We start from the raw sequence: 16,416 nt of genomic DNA on the forward strand, positions 1-16,416 counted from the left end.
CTAAGTTATCTACAATCATAACAGTTTCATAAATTCCATTACACGGTATTGCTTCAAAATATAAGACACCATTTAGATAAGCAAGAATAGAACCATTCTCATTATTAAAAGAAAATCTAAAACCTTGTCTAAACAAACCATGAAAAGAAATGATGTTTCTTGCCATTTCTGGCGAATAGCAACAATTGTTCAAATCTAAACATAAACCATTCCTAAGCACTAAAGAATACACTCCAATCTTGGTCACAGACGATGATCTTCTGTTCCCCATGATTAGATTTATTCATCCATACTCCACATCCCTATTTCTTCTTAGTCCCTGCAATTCAGAACAAATGTGATAACCACATCCGGTATCAAGGACCCAAGAAATAGCATGAGATGAATCATTAGATTTAATTGTGTATATACCTGCGAAAGATGGCTTGATCTTTCCTTCCCTTATGGCTTGCAGGTAGTCTGGGCAACTTCTCTTCCAATGCCCTATTTTATGGCAATGATGGCACTCTGACTCCTTTGGGTTAGGGTTAGGCTTAGCAGGATCAACTTTGGTCCCACTAAAGGAGGAACCATCTCGGGACTTTCCCTTACGGTGGCTCTTAGACGGAGCCTTCCTCTTATTGCCTCTTCCTTGCCCAATGGCCAAAACTGGAGCAGCGGGTGGATTGGGAGTGGGTGCAACAGACTTGTCCTTGAGGTTGCTTTCAGCAACCCTAAGGAGACCTTGGAGTTTGCTTAGGGTGACCTCTTCTTTGTTCATGTGGTAGGTCATCCTAAATTGATTGTAACACGGGGGCAAAGAGTGAAGCACCATGTCGATCACCAAGTCTTCCCCAAAGTCAACATTCAACTTGCGAAGACGATCGACATACCTTTGCATCTTTTGCAGGTGCATGGTAAGAGATTCTCCATGACCCATTTTGGCGGAAATCATGTTAGTGAAAATCTCGTAACACTCTTGCCTCGCGTTTTGGTGGTATCTCTCCAACAAATCTTGGTGCATTTCGTACGGATACATGTCCTTATAGGACTTTTGGAACTCGGCGTTCATCGTGGCTATCATGATGCAATGTACCTTCATTGCATCACGTTCATGAGTCTCAAAAGCAATCATTTCAGCCGGAGTAGCGATTTCTGGGTTGATCTTCTCGAGCTTCTCATCGAGGACATACTCCTTGTCCTCGTAGCGAGCAATTGTGCGAATGTATCTTATCCATTCGCTAAAGCTTGTCCCATCGAAAGTTACCTTTTGACAAAGGCTCATCAATGTGAATGAACTAGCAGCAGCGTTGTTTGCGTTCGACATCTACAAATAGAAAGGACAAGGATAGATTAGAAGTTGAATCCCTAATTATCACCCAATAAGAAAATTAGGGCTAAGATCCAACAACAATATTTACATATTAGAAAAGGGATGCCGTAATCCAACATGAAAATAATATGAAGGTAAGTGAATGACGATTCACTAATTCTCCACCATGAAAACATAACTTTAAGTTCTAAATGTATTGAGAATTCCTAGGTTTAGATGAGATTCATTGAAACTTTTCAATGGCATGTTTAAATCTCGATATGCCCCTCTCGTTTGTGATTGGGATACCGAGGATCACAAAGTGGGTGTGAATTACCATGCAAATTCACATGGTGCCTTCATTGTAACGATTACCTATTCGATGTGCCGGTAAACCACACACGCTCCATCAAACTATGATAAACAATGAATCACCCTTTGCCACTTTTGCTTAGAACCAATTAGTGTGACGGTAAACCACACACGCTCCACTAACTTCTTAGCAAGGTTGCAAAGTGTAATTTCATGGGATTGCATCAATTCACTTTTCCTAAAGTAACTAGGATTGGGAAATTTTGAAAACATGTAGTTACTTTGTATTTCATATTATACTTTTAATGAAGAGATGAGGTTGCCCTATCCTACCCGTTCGGCTAACGACCCTCCACCGATCAAGCAAGCGGTGAGTGTGAGTGTACACCCATTAAGCTCCATTTTATAGGCAACAACCTTATACCCACCTTATAGACTGGGTTCGTGAATGAGGCCTACTAACGGTAAGACTAGCATTTTAATCATATATATATATATATATATATATATATATATATATATATATATATATATTAATCTTGTAATATCATATTAGTATAGGGTTGAATTTTAAACTTGTAAAATTCTAGGGTTTGAAATTTAAATTCTCTAAATTAAACTTTTAATCACAAAACATAAATTTCAAAACTTGAGGGCAAGTTTTAAACTTTTCAAACCATAGAGGATCAAATAAGAAATAATCCAAATTAACAATTAATCACATAATTATCCATATTTGACTTATTTAATGATTTCTTGCAAAACAATTTACCAATTAAATTAAAATAATTAATCAATTATCACATAAGGAAATAAATATTTTATTAATTGATAAATATCTTCAATTAGATCAAAAATATACTCATATATATATATATATATATATATATATATATATATATATATATATATCATAAAATCGGATTTATATTGATCTAATATGATTAAGGCAAGTATCTCAAAGATAAACAGCAAAAAATCCCGAAGTTTCCTCTTTCTGATGTTTGGACTCGCTGAGTACCCCAATGGACTCGCCGAGTCGAGCCTACTCGCCGAGTCCATCAGACAGAAACACAAAAAACGAATTTTGAAGGCATCAAACAAGCAACCAATGCATCAATTCAATATAAACCAATCTAGGCTCTGATACCACTAATGGGTTTTAGCCATATGAACATTCCTATGTACACATGCAACCCTAAAGCTTGGATCTAGGTTTCTCTAATTAAACATGCATTGAATCCAAGACTTCTAATGGCTAATAGAGTATAATAACATTATGAAATCAGAGTTAGAAGTATACCTTGAATCACTTGCTTGATCTTCTTGTCCTTGGAGCTTTAGAGTCACAATTGTCACTCCTCTAATGGATTACAAACACCAACTAGCAAGAGGATGATTTGAGAGAGAGTAGAGGGGATCAAAATCGGCCAGGGTTTCTTTCTAAAGCACAAGTGCCGATTTCCCTTGACCCCTAGGGTCTATTTATACTTGTAAGGCTCGTAGGGTTTCACCCTTAAACCCTAATTGGATAACTTAGGCCCTAAGCAATCCAATCCCCTTCATGATAAGCCTTTAGATAATTTTCAAGGCCTATCCAAAGTCCTTAAAACCGTCCACCATTATCCATAAGGGATTTACAGCCCAAAGTACAACTATCATACAATTGACAGTTTATGCCCCTTTATTCTCTTTAAGTCACCAAATTAATTCTTAATTAATTTATGACTTATATTAATCAAATAATAATATTATTACTCTTTATATTATTCTCATAATATATTAATAATATTTCTTCTCTCATAATAAATCATCCTGTCAAGTTGCTATGGTGAAGGCAACCCAAAAGGATCATGCACAACCGGGTCAAATACTTGCCTTATATAGTTGCAGCCTTAGACACTATTCCAACAAAAAACCCCAAAGGTGGAGACTTTATGAGTGTAAGGTGCTCCACGGTCCGAGATCTATCCCTTTTCAGTGGTATTAGTGATTTAGAACCATAAAGTTTCCATCTTGGTTGTTAGTTTGAGGTCATGCTTGAGTAATAAGCCTTCTAGAGTTATAGGATGGAATATTATGGGAGTTGGTGGCTTGTTCAGCCATGCAAAGGCTTAAAGTCATCAACTTTATGGATTAAAAGGCTTAGATGTGGTTAGATCTAGAAATTGGACGTGGGTCTTAACTGTTTAAGACCTCAAGAGCTAAAGGGCTGAAGCTGGGGAGTACGCCGGCCGTAATCCCAGTACACGCCGCGTATTGGGTGGCGTTCCCCGATTCTGAGAGGCAGCCGTGTACGCTCAATGTACACATCTAGTACGCGCAGCGTAACCCAGAAAGTTGACTTTTAGGGTATGGTCTATTGTGGGGCCTTTTGAGTTATGAGAGGGGTAAAATGGACTTTTACCCTTCTGAGAGTGTCATAAGAGGACATAGTCTAGCCTTTGAGAGTTATATTAAATAGGGTATTTAATTCATATGATTAGGCGGAGGCTAGGTCAGCGTTTACCGAGACAGAGATTTACTGAGATACCAGAGGTGAGTCTTCTCACTATACTTTACCTAGTGTGGTAACAGAGTTATGTGACAGTGTATTTTAGAGTTATGTGCCAGTGTATTTGCATGTTATTTATGTGTTGTGATTTATTGTGATATGTGATATGCATGATTATGAGTTTACAGAGTAGGACCAGTGGATCCATAGAGCTAGGACCTTCGGGTCCATAGAGTTAGGGCCAGAGGGCCCACAAAGAGTTGGGGCTGGAGGGTCCCACTGAGACACATTGACCAGAGGGTCAACAGAGTTATAGCCTCGAGTGGCTAATATATGTTAGAGTGGTATTTTGGGGAACTCACTAAGCTTTATGCTTACAGTGTTACGTGTTTCAGGTACCGGTGATGACCGCGGGAAGGCGCCGACATGATTCGTACACACACATGGGATTTTATGTATTTCGATCTTGGGGGATGTTTTGTGAAACAAGGATATGATACAATGACATTTTATTAATAAATGTGTTTGAAAAAATGTGTTTTGAAAATGCGAAAAATTGTTTTAATTTTTACGGTGCTACATATATTATATACAACTTTTTTTTATTAATTATTAATATATTAAATATTAAAAATAAGATAAGTTTCATGAATGAAAGATGAATAAAATACTAGAAAACAAAAGTATGTTTTTTGTTACGTTTAACTTTGAAAAATGGTGAAATTAGAAAATTTTAAGAAATTTATTGTTAATTACTATTGATTTGACGTTTTTAAGATATTAATTGTTTATGATTTAAGTTAATTGTCTTATACATTATGTTTTTTTTATTATTACAAGTAATATGTTTGAACTCTTAAAACCGTTTGAGCTCTAAACTGTGGTTAAAAACTACACAAAATAACCGCAACATAGAAAAAAAAAAACACACCGCAAAAATAACCGTCTAACCGCACTGCAAAAATAACTGCACCAAGTGGTTTTGAAACTGGATTAACTGCATTTGCGGTTAGTGGTGAGGTTTTGGCTAATAACTGCACCGAACCGCACTGCACTCACTCCTATAATCTAAACATATGAGTTGTCTCCATAACAACATATAACCATCGGGTTATATACTTGGAAAAATAACTTAGACCGACATTGCAACAAAAATACATCAATGAAAATTTATGTATCCTACCCTATTTTCTAGATCATGAGTATATTTTGAATACTTTAAAAGTTTATTACCTTTTTATAACATTTTTTAGATGTCATGTAGTTTTTGAATATTGTATATAATATATTACTCGCACATAGGGTTGTAAATAAACCAAACAAACACAAACGAAGTTTGTTTATGTTCGTTCGTTTAAGTTGGTTGTACAAACGAACGAACATGAACGGATAAACGAACGAGTTTTCTTGTTCATGTTCGTTCGTTTAATAACTTACATTGTTCATGTTTGTTCGTTTATGTTCGTGAATATGCTACATGAACATAAACGAAAGAACATAAACAAACATAATGGAACATATATGAACATAAACATAACAAACATATAATATAACAATATAATCAAACACAATTGAATATGTATGAACATAAAATGAGCTTAAATGAACGAACATATACAAACGTAAATGAACAACATAAATGAGCGTCCACGAACATAACTAAATGAATGAGACCATTGTTGATGTTCGTTCGTTTAACTAAACGAACTTCCCACCGAACGGTTTACGAACAGTTTGCTGAACGTTCGGTTCCTTTACATCCCTACCTGCCTATTGTGGCTTCCTCAATTTTACTGAACGTTCGGTTCCTTTATATCCCTACCTGCCTTTTGTGGCTTCCTCAATTTACGACGATATGGGGGAGGCTTGTCTAAGACATTGTGCTATATATGCGTCATATTCACAGCTGTGTCACACCCCAAACTCCCGACTATTTTTATTTAAACTTTCAGGATTCGAACTTGAGTCACATATGAGGAGGTGCTTGCCGCACCTTACCCACTTCTGATATTAATTCTTTAATAAATTACAACATTTAAATCTATAGATATATTGAACACATAGTATAACTTATCCTTAACGATTTTCCTTGCTAAATGTCATAACTTATACGAAGATAGGAAGAGACGAGAAAAGTGGGATGAATGGTAAATTGAATGGAAAAGGTTTGTTTGTTTTTTTTTTTTTTTTTTTTTTTTTTTTTTTTTTTTGTGGATTTAGAAAGAATATATTTTTTTATGCAGGAAAAAGATGTATAGTTAGGATTAAAGGTTGTACCTCTTAAGGTTAAAGCGATTTATAAACACTTTATGCACATGTCATTTCTCTTTGCCTATTTTATGTAACATTTTATAAGACGTTGACATGATAAAATCTAAACTATGTTTCTAATTAATTAAAACTAGAAAAAAAAACCATGCTACATAATGGGATTGTCTTTTTTTGTATTATCAGCAGGAGTTTAGTGAAAATCAGGGACTAGAAGTGACACCTCCACCAAATATGTTTTTGAGGAAAAAACTTTATAGACTTTTTCTATAAGTTAAAAAATTAGAAGGACTAAATCTATCAAAATATAAAACCTTTGTTTGTTTTTGCTACGCGTATGGTCCCTGTTTTACTTAAGAAGACTATTTTGCCCTTCATTTTTTAATTTATTTAAATAAACACACCCCCAACCCTACTCCCTCACCTTACCTATCCCACCATTTTTCTCTATTTAAATAATAGTCTTTTTAGGGAAGACAAAGACCAAACGCATAACAAAAACAAACATTATAGACCTTCCGAGTTAAAAAAATAAGTTAGAGACCAAACACGTAAATTAACCCAAACCAAAGGGACCATTCGTGTAATTTACTCATCAAAATATAAAACCTTTGGGATTAAATATGCCAAAGTATAACAATTTTATGGCAAAACTCTTGAAAAGGAAAATCCTCTTGTTCTAAGGGCTATGTGATTTAATAGTATTTATAACGACAACATAACTCAAGTTGAAAATATAAAAGTTTTGTGACAAAATTCTGAAAAAGAAAAACTCTGTTGTTTTTAAAGGCTATATAATTTAATATTATATATTTTCTTATTCTAATAAACTAGGTGTGAGACCCGTGTATTACACGGATTTATTTAAAAAAAAAAAATTAAATATTAAATTAAAGTATAAACATAAAATATATTGTAATGTACAACTTTTAAAATAAGAAAGGAATAAAACATATTTATTGCAATTTAATATCATATATATGATATTTAATACTTTACATATATAAGCATATGACTTTAATTTTAAAAATTGAAGCAAATCAAAAATTGACAAATGGATAATATTTATTTCAAAAATACCACAAAATGACAAGTGTCAAAACTCATTAGAGATTGACATGTGACAAAAAAACCTTTATTTATTAAGGAGGATGAATAGTTTTAATCTCTATTTGACATGTATCACTTTAATACAACTCTTCATAAATACCATGCCACATATCAAAGAGATATATTAGGCAACACTTCAAAATTCAAATTTATTTTTTCTAATTACATGTTAAATTTAAAGTTATAATAATTTTAAAAATTGGTATATCTCATAAGTAACGACTTATTTAAAGTAACTGATAAATAATTTATGATTTTTTACTATGAAAATTTAATTTATTTGGAACCATGGTTCCCACGGATTATAAACTAGTTATATATAATAATGAAAACACAGCACAAGTTGAAAATATTATTTATCAATGTGCAAAAATTTTACGACTCAAAGATGGTCCAGAAAAGCCAACGGGTATGGGCTCAAAAGAGACCAGGCCTGGTAAAGCCCACTTCCGTTCGATTTCAAGCCTGTCGCGTCCAATGCTATTAGAAACCCTAACTCTATTATCGTTTCTTCCCTATATTTTGCTTTCTCTATAGGATTTCGCTACGAGATAAGCAGCGGTTGTGGTCAGTCTTCGTCACCCCATACTCTACCTGCAAATATGGCGACTCAATTGAGCAAAAAACGAAAGGTTAGTCTCACCAATCGCTGTTACAAGTGTATATGTGATGTCTATTTGTCGTACATCTTAGTGTAATTTGTTTTTGCTATCAGTTTGTAGCAGATGGTGTGTTCTTCGCTGAGCTGAACGAGGTCCTTACCAGGGAACTCGCAGAGGACGGTTACTCCGGCGTCGAAGTTAGGGTTACGCCTATGCGTACAGAGATCATCATCAGAGCCACCCGTACCCAAAACGTTCTCGGTAAATTTCTCATCGCGTTATTTTTAATATAATTATTCATTCTAAGAGTAAATATCATAAAATAAGTTAATTAGCAAACGTGAAGTAGATTCGAATCGTCCATTTCTATTAGAAGATGTACATTAATTTGACGTTTACAGATCTTGATGTTATCTATTAGTTGTAGTCCTGTTTCTGAATTGTGATCATAAGGGAATTGACTGTTAAGTTAGAAATATTAAACGTTTCTTCCTTTTTTCTTTCTGCACAATAGTTCTTAATGATTGTTACTTTAGACCTAAATGTCATTAGACATTCTTCCTCCATGGTTATTTGCTTATTGGATCTGGCTTTTCAGGTGAGAAGGGAAGGAGGATCAGGGAGTTGACATCTCTTGTTCAGAAACGATTCAAGTTCCCTGAAAACAGTGTTGAGCTTTATGCTGAAAGAGTCAACAACAGAGGGCTATGCGCCATTGCTCAGGCTGAGTCTTTGCGTTACAAGCTTCTCGGGGGACTAGCAGTCCGCAGGTTTGTAAACATTTTCTCTCAATTCAAACTGCCAAATCATCAATATTATGCTTTATCTCTATTTTATGTCTCTAATCAACAAGAGTATGTCATCTGATATTCTATTTTTTCCACTGTTAGGGCTTGCTATGGTGTTTTGAGGTTTGTTATGGAAAATGGAGCAAAAGGATGTGAGGTATGTGAATACAATGTTTCTGTTTCTCTTTTACATACACTTTTTTACATTCTCTAACACTGTTAATTACTCTCAGGTTATTGTTAGTGGAAAGCTTAGAGCTCAGAGGGCCAAGTCAATGAAGTTCAAGGATGGGTACATGGTGTCATCTGGTCAACCCGTGAAGGAGTACATTGACTCTGCTGTGAGACATGTGCTTCTTAGACAGGTAAAACTCATTTGTTATCTCTTTTTATTTTTTTTTCACCAACAAGCTAAGTTCCTTTGTGTTAAATGCAAGATTCATGATGCTATTTTGTGTATACATACAGGGTGTTCTTGGTATCAAGGTGAAGATCATGCTTGATTGGGATCCTACTGGGAAGCTTGGGCCTAAAACTCCATTACCTGATAATGTTATAATTCATATGCCTAAAGATGATGTAATTGTGCATCCACCAAAAGAGGTTGAGGAATATAGGCCACCAATTGTTGCTGATGAGCCATTGCCTATGCCCATGTCAGTACCTGTTTAAGTCTTGATCAAAAACAAGATTAGATGAAATCTTTGTATCCTTGTTGAGACTTCCTTAGTTGTGGAAGATAAATTTTCAGTCAGTATGTTGAGTTTGTTTGGACAAGTGTTTTTGTTTTTGGACTGATGTTGAAATTGTTAAATTTATGGTTTTATTGTTGAAGTTATTTTTGATGAATAGGAATATTATGGCATAATGGTTATGGTGAAAAGTTATGTGTTAATGAAGTATATTCTTATTTGATAATGAGAAGAACATGTATTTGTTATACTTTTGGTTTTGTTCAGTTTAATAAAACCTTAAACTGGCAAATCAAAATATAAAAATTGATTTTTTTTTATTTATTTCCAAAGTACTGGTAACTGAAACGCATCTAAAGTAGCAAAGGATGGTGTTTCATAAAAGGGTTGACGTTTTTTAAATGGTTGAGGTTAAATCATGGTGATTGAAAGTTGAAATTCAAGATTAGGAGAAGTTCTTGACTTGCAAATGGAAGGAAACACAAATCTGAGAAAGAAGAAGAAAACTGAAACATTTTAGTATGGAATAATTCCAATCGTTTAGTGGTTCTGTGAGGATAGAGTTTAACTGTTTATACTCGAGAGGTTTTTAATTCGAGAAAGCGGTGAGAAAATCACAAAGTACGCAATATGTATGATTAAAACCCTACAAAGATACCTTAAAATAAACAAAACCAAATAAAAAAACCCTACAAAGATGCCTTAAAATAAACATAAAACAAAACCAAATAAAAATACTTACTTTTTTTTTTTCTTCAAACTGTTTTGGTTTGGTTTTGTAAATATTCACCAAACCCAAGTGATTCAGTATCAAACTTTCAAAAGATATTCTTGAACATTTCTGCGTGCTGGTGGTCGGATCTTTTGCTCGCAAACTTTGGAAGTTTAGTAGATTACAGACCTAAAGTATATGTAAGTCCTTTTCCAACCTAAAAAAAATGAAAAAAAATCATTTTTTTTCCTTCTTCAATCGGCTCATTGGCTGAAATGTATATGCTTAATGAAATGTGAGGTATTCATTTACTGAAATGTATATGCTTAATGAAATGTGAGGTATTCATTTGCTGAAATCTGATTTGTTGTTCACATTTGTTGATAAAATCTCTAAAATGCTTATTAGAAATAGGGGAGAAACAACGATCCAATCAACATCTAAAATACTTATTAGAAACATGCATCGAAGAAGTAACAAGAAGAAGTAACAATGTTGATAGAAAATGGTTAAAGTTTCATAAAGATTTATAGTAAGAGTTGTTAAAGAAAATTTTGGCTTGAATTTTATACAAAAAATAAAAATAAAACCATATATGATACTTTCAAAGTCAAATAAATATGATGGGTATATTTGAGAAAATTTCTGTTAGTTTTAATGTTTTCTTACTGTACATGTTTGGTCTATCTATGTGATCTGAAGTCTGCAAATCTTTTACATATTCAAAAATAAACATCATCTTATTTTTATTTAAAGGAAAATCTAATAGGTATTGATTTTTTTTTTCTTTTTGATTAACTGTTGCGAAATTAAAATCTCAGTTTTTCTGTTTTGAGTTAGTTAACTTTGAAAAAAAAAGAAAAAAAAACATTTTATTTTTGGATTGGATTAAGGCCACTAAGCCTATATTTAATTTTTGTAAAAATATCTGTCTCATCTTAGACCTAGGCCCAGGCCCAATAGACAAGTAGTTATTTTGATATCTCACGAGCAAAAAATCCGAAAATAGCTCTGTTCTGGGCTCGTCTCTCATAATCAAACAATCAAACAAAGAAAATAATTACTCTCTGTATAATACGGCGCCCTACACCCCTACTCATCGACATCGTTTCTCCGATCTCATCTTATCGACTCTCGCCGTTTGTCTCCGGTAAGCAGACATATTCTGGTCTATATCTCTCTCATCTTTCTTGTTCGAATTCTAGTCAATCTTCTTTTTTCCATCTTGGTATCCCGCAAAAACCGAAAACAAAATTAGGGTTTTAACATATTTAGTATATGAAATGTTTGATTTTTTTTGGTTTATCGTTGTCAATTTTATATCCGGTCATCCGAAGGATAGCTCATGTTGTATGCAAGGTAGGACTTAGGAGGGTTCCCGCAGATGTTTTCCTTGATTGCTTAAATTAATCCAACTGCGTATGGGACCAACATTTGAGTTTTTCCTTGCTTAAGTACTCCTTTGGTTCAACTAAAAATTGTATGGCATATATAATGAAGGATGGAAGTGATGTTAAAAGTCTTGTCCCTGATTGCTGTAGACTTGCAAAATGTAATACGTTTTCACAAGTAGAGGTCTAAGATTGATCACATATTCACATTAATACTTTTTTTAAAATAGCACCTTACACTTTTGTGACCTTTTGTAGTGCTTGATGTTGGTTATATAAGTTGAAGATTTTTCGTGAGATAGGAGCACAATGGCAAACTACTCAGCAAAGGGAGCCCCTTCAAATGGATCTGTATATGTTTGTAATTTGCCTCCTGGGACTGATGACGATATGTTAGCCGAGCTCTTTGGCACTATTGGCTTGCTAAAGGTATGAGTTCTAATAAAGGTATTTCTTTACCTGCATATTTTCTCCCATTGTCACATGATATCTTATTACATATTTCAATTTTCATGACTCCATTTTTTCTTTATTATTTTCTTTTGATAGAAAGATAAAAGAACAGGTCGACCAAAAATATGGCTATATCGTGACAAAATAACAAACGAGCCTAAAGGAGATGCTACAGTGACATATGAAGATCCATACGCTGCACAAGCTGCTGTAGAATGGTTCAACAATAAAGAATTCCATGGAAGCATCATTGAAGTTTTAATGGCAGAATCAAAAAATTCCAATAACTTAGTCACACCAGTTATTGAACCAAGTTTGGTGGTTGGTGATGTTATTGGCCTTGATGAAAGTGGTGGAGACATGACTGAAGGTGGCGGAAGGGGTAGAGGTCGTGGTGGTGGTGGTGATGGTTCAAATGCTCCACCAAAGGCATGGCAACAAGATGGGGACTGGATGTGTCCGAATACAAGGTCTGTGATATGACATTGGTGAGCAGCTCTTTCTGGCTATATTTTTTAAATAATTCTGATATTTTTAACAAGTTATGCTTTTTTTAAACTCTTTTTTATGTGATATATATATTTTGGTAAACAGTTGTTCGAATGTGAACTTTGCGTTTCGTGGTGTATGCAACCGTTGTGGTAGTGCAAGACCCGCCGGAGCTTCAGGCGGCGGTGGAGGGGCGGCAGGCCGGGGTAGGGGTCGCGGTGGCCCTGATGCTGGTGGCGGCCGTGGTGTTGGTGGTCCCACCGGTCTTTTTGGTCCTAATGATTGGCCTTGTCCAATGTAAGTGCATAACAAGTAAACTGTTATATATATCTTTGAATAAATTACATTTTTGGTCCCCTAGTGTAGCTGAGTTTTGCAATTTTGGTTCCAAATAGTCATTTTACACATTACAGTGACCAAAAACCTCAAACAAGAACAATAATTGAAAAATCAGTTATACTGAAGGACCAAAAATGTAATTTACTCTTCTATTTTTTTTTACCTTTGATTAACATTTTTGAGACAGCTTCTTATGGTTAAATTGGTTTTGTGAAGGTGTGGTAACATCAACTGGGCAAAGCGTTTGAAATGCAACATCTGCAACACAAACAAACCCGGTGTTAGTGAAGGGGGTGTGAGGTATTTTCATGGGGTGTTTATTCCTTTAATTTATATATTTTTAGTCACAAAAAATGTTGATGAAAATTATATGATGTATGCAGAGGAGGACGTGCTGGTGGGTACAAAGAACTTGATGAAGAAGAGCTAGAAGAAACAAAAAGGCGCAGGAGGGAAGCCGAAGAAGTAAGATGAGATCAATTTCTTTAAATTTACAATCAGTAATTATTTAATATTTATATATATACGATTACAGGATGATGGTGAGATGTATGATGAATTTGGAAACCTGAAGAAGAAATTTCGTGTGAAAGCACATCAAGCTGAAGTTGGTCAGGTGTTGCCTGGAACTGGACGTGCAGGGTGGGAGGTTGAGGAGCTAGGTACTACTTCTTTTGTCATTTCGAATGCTAGAAATAGCAACATACTTTCTTCTTGCTACCTATAGAGGCAAAAAGTAATATAAGTAAAAAGAGTAAAGTAGGTTGGTATTAATTGTTTGTGTATTGCTTTCAGGAATGAGTGATAGAGAAAAGAGAGAAAGAAGCAGAGATAGAGGAAGGGAGAGGGAGAGAGAAAGGGAAAGGGAAAGGGAAAGGGAGGAAAGTATTAGGAGAAGGAGCAGAAGCCGAGAGAGGGATAGGGGAAGGGAAAGGGAAAGAGATTATGATAGAGACAGAGAATACAATCAAAGGGACCAACGTCACAGGTATCATCATTGATTATTAATGAATGTAAGTTTGTTTGTGTTTTTTAAGGTTGTTGGGATAATGTTAACTACACTCTTGTATCCTGCTACTCCTTCATTGGACAATGTTGATTGGATTGTTTTTTGCAAACGGTTATGACTTGAATCCTTTTCTGTTAAATTCCTATTCTGAATCCTTATTTGTTTATGGGTAAAATACACAAAATCACATCCTTACAATGTGAAGAAGTAAGTGCTCTTCTTGTATCCTTTTAGTTTTGTTAAATCACCAAAGGTGGTACAATGGGTTTGTTAAAGGGATAAGTTGAGTATTTGGTGTATACAATGCTGAGTAAGATCTGTTTTTTAGGTAAAACATATTAATACTTTGTTATCTTTAAATGAAAAAAGGTAGAGCATGCAATGGGTCGACCTGTGTTGGGTTCGGGTTCGGGTTCAACCCATTTATTAATTGGGTTGAAGATTTCAACCCAACCCAACTTTTTTATTTAAATGGGTAGATATTTCTAACATAACACAACTTTTCAGATACATGGGTTGTCATCATGTTGATCTATTTTTGTAAGTTCCAACCCAACTTATTAATTAAATAGGTTAAATTTGGGTTAACTACTTTAAAATAAAAAAGTAAATAAATTAACTAAAGATTACACCATTTATAAATTAGTTCAAAATTTAAATAAACTTTTAAAGTATAATAAAAGCACAATACCAATTCATAAAAACAAAAGAATTGTTTAAATAACAGTAGAGATGTGTAGGTTTGGAATGATTTTGGAGAGTGATTAATGTTGTTCGTGAAAAAAAAAAGGAATTAGGATTGCATTTTTTAAAACATTAATAATACAAAATTGTAATTTATAAATTAATACTTAGATTAATATGTTGTAATATTTGAATAATTGTTAAATTAAATATATATTAAAATTAAATGGGTTGGTGAGTTGAAAACAGGTTGACAACATTTATCCAACCCAACCTATTTAATTAAATGGGTCACGTGGATTGACCCATTTATCCTAAATAGGTTGAAAGTCTTAATCCAACTTAAATTAATTTTGGATTGGGTTCGAGCTGGATTGGTGGGTTGGATGGGTTGGATTCAAGCTAGATTGGTTGGTTGGATCGATTTTGTACGTATTATAAAAAGTTATAAATTTATGTATGTGTGTGTATGGGGCGGTTTGGTTCGGTTATTGGTCAAAACTAAACCATAACCATTACAATTGGTTAATATATTTCAATAACCATTGGGTAGCGGTCAATATTGGTTTTGGTTAACGGTTTTAGTTGGTTGATGATTATGATTAATGGTTAATATCGGTTAACCATAATGGTCCGAGATGACAAAAAAATAAAATAGTTTTCTATAAAAATTGAAAACATAAAGTCCATTGTTATAAAAAGTAAATGATAATGTATATAATTGTATTGATAGAAGATTACTTATCATATCTAATTCTAGATAATTTCTCTTTAAATTTTCAATTCTTAATATAATTAAATATAATATACTCAATTCTCTCATATTTATTGTCTATTTTTGACTTTTGAAGTCTTTATTTTTCAGCTTTGACCTTAAATATTATTATTTTTGCTATAAATTACTTTAAAACACAATTTATTCATATATTTTGCATCAACTATTATATATCAAAAACAAAAATATTTAAGATCAAAATTGAAGATAAAAAACTTTAAAATCAAAAGTTGACAATAAATATAGAACGAAGAAGTATTTGATATTATATTATACTAAAAATATTTATTAATATTATTGGTTCGGTTCGGTTAATAGTGGTTCGGTTTTAGATGAAAACCATATATATTCGGTTAATTAAAATTAGAAACCGCACCATATCTTTTAGTAATGGTTTGGTTAAAATGGTTCGATTATATTAGGTAATTTGGTTATGGTTCGGATTTTTGGTTAATATGCTCACCCTTAAATTTATGATAACATTCACTTTGTGTTGAGAATTATAGTATGTTGGAAATAATTGTGCTTTTGTTCACCCATCATACTACTAAGTGAAAGGAGGTTTATTGGAATTCGTATCCACTATCAACCGCGGACTAACATGTATTTGTGTCGATGTCAAATTTCATAAAAGATTGATTAATTAGTTTGAAAAATATTTGGGAAATTGGAGAGATTGATACTAAAAAAATATTTGGAGTTCTACTTAAATTTTCAATGAAACAAAGTTCGTAGAAATACAACTTGACTAGATTTCAAATAATGAGTGAATACAATCTCTCAATGATTAGTTTTTATTCGAGTAGATACAACCATTATTCAAAATTTCTAACAAGAAAAATGAAATATTCTCCAATCTTTTTTTTACCTATTCTCCTATTCATATAAGATAATGTCATATAAGATAATGAAGTACTATTTTTTTTTTTTTTTTTTTTTAATATTTTTATTTATTTATTATTATTTTTTTTAATTTTAATATTTGTCTTAATCTAGAGTAAGTACGA

At 33.4% G+C, this 16,416-nt stretch overlaps 2 protein-coding genes across 2 annotated transcripts; both read left to right on the forward strand.

Annotated features, from left to right (window-relative positions):
- Window positions 1–7,950: 7,950 nt before the first annotated feature.
- On the forward strand, window positions 7,951–9,714 carry LOC145092160 (small ribosomal subunit protein uS3z-like). Its single transcript, XM_079030071.1, has 6 exons — window positions 7,951–8,107; window positions 8,191–8,338; window positions 8,676–8,847; window positions 8,968–9,022; window positions 9,099–9,230; window positions 9,334–9,714. The coding sequence occupies exons 1-6, from the start codon at window positions 8,078–8,080 to the stop codon at window positions 9,535–9,537; spliced, it is 741 nt and encodes a 246-aa protein (XP_078886197.1). The 5' UTR covers window positions 7,951–8,077; the 3' UTR covers window positions 9,538–9,714.
- Window positions 9,715–11,286: 1,572 nt separating this feature from the next.
- On the forward strand, window positions 11,287–14,059 carry TAF15 (TBP-associated factor 15). The gene is made up of 8 exons (XM_079030072.1): window positions 11,287–11,419; window positions 11,919–12,089; window positions 12,210–12,583; window positions 12,708–12,899; window positions 13,158–13,241; window positions 13,325–13,406; window positions 13,477–13,603; window positions 13,737–14,059. Exons 2-8 carry the CDS (start codon window positions 11,970–11,972, stop codon window positions 13,940–13,942), a joined length of 1,185 nt encoding a protein of 394 aa, XP_078886198.1. The 5' UTR covers window positions 11,287–11,419; window positions 11,919–11,969; the 3' UTR covers window positions 13,943–14,059.
- Window positions 14,060–16,416: the final 2,357 nt, after the last annotated feature.

The sequence above is a fragment of the Lactuca serriola genome, chromosome 3 (assembly GCF_051521515.1).
Source record: "Lactuca serriola cultivar US96UC23 chromosome 3, Lser_US96UC23_V15, whole genome shotgun sequence".
Taxonomy (NCBI): domain Eukaryota; kingdom Viridiplantae; phylum Streptophyta; class Magnoliopsida; order Asterales; family Asteraceae; genus Lactuca; species Lactuca serriola.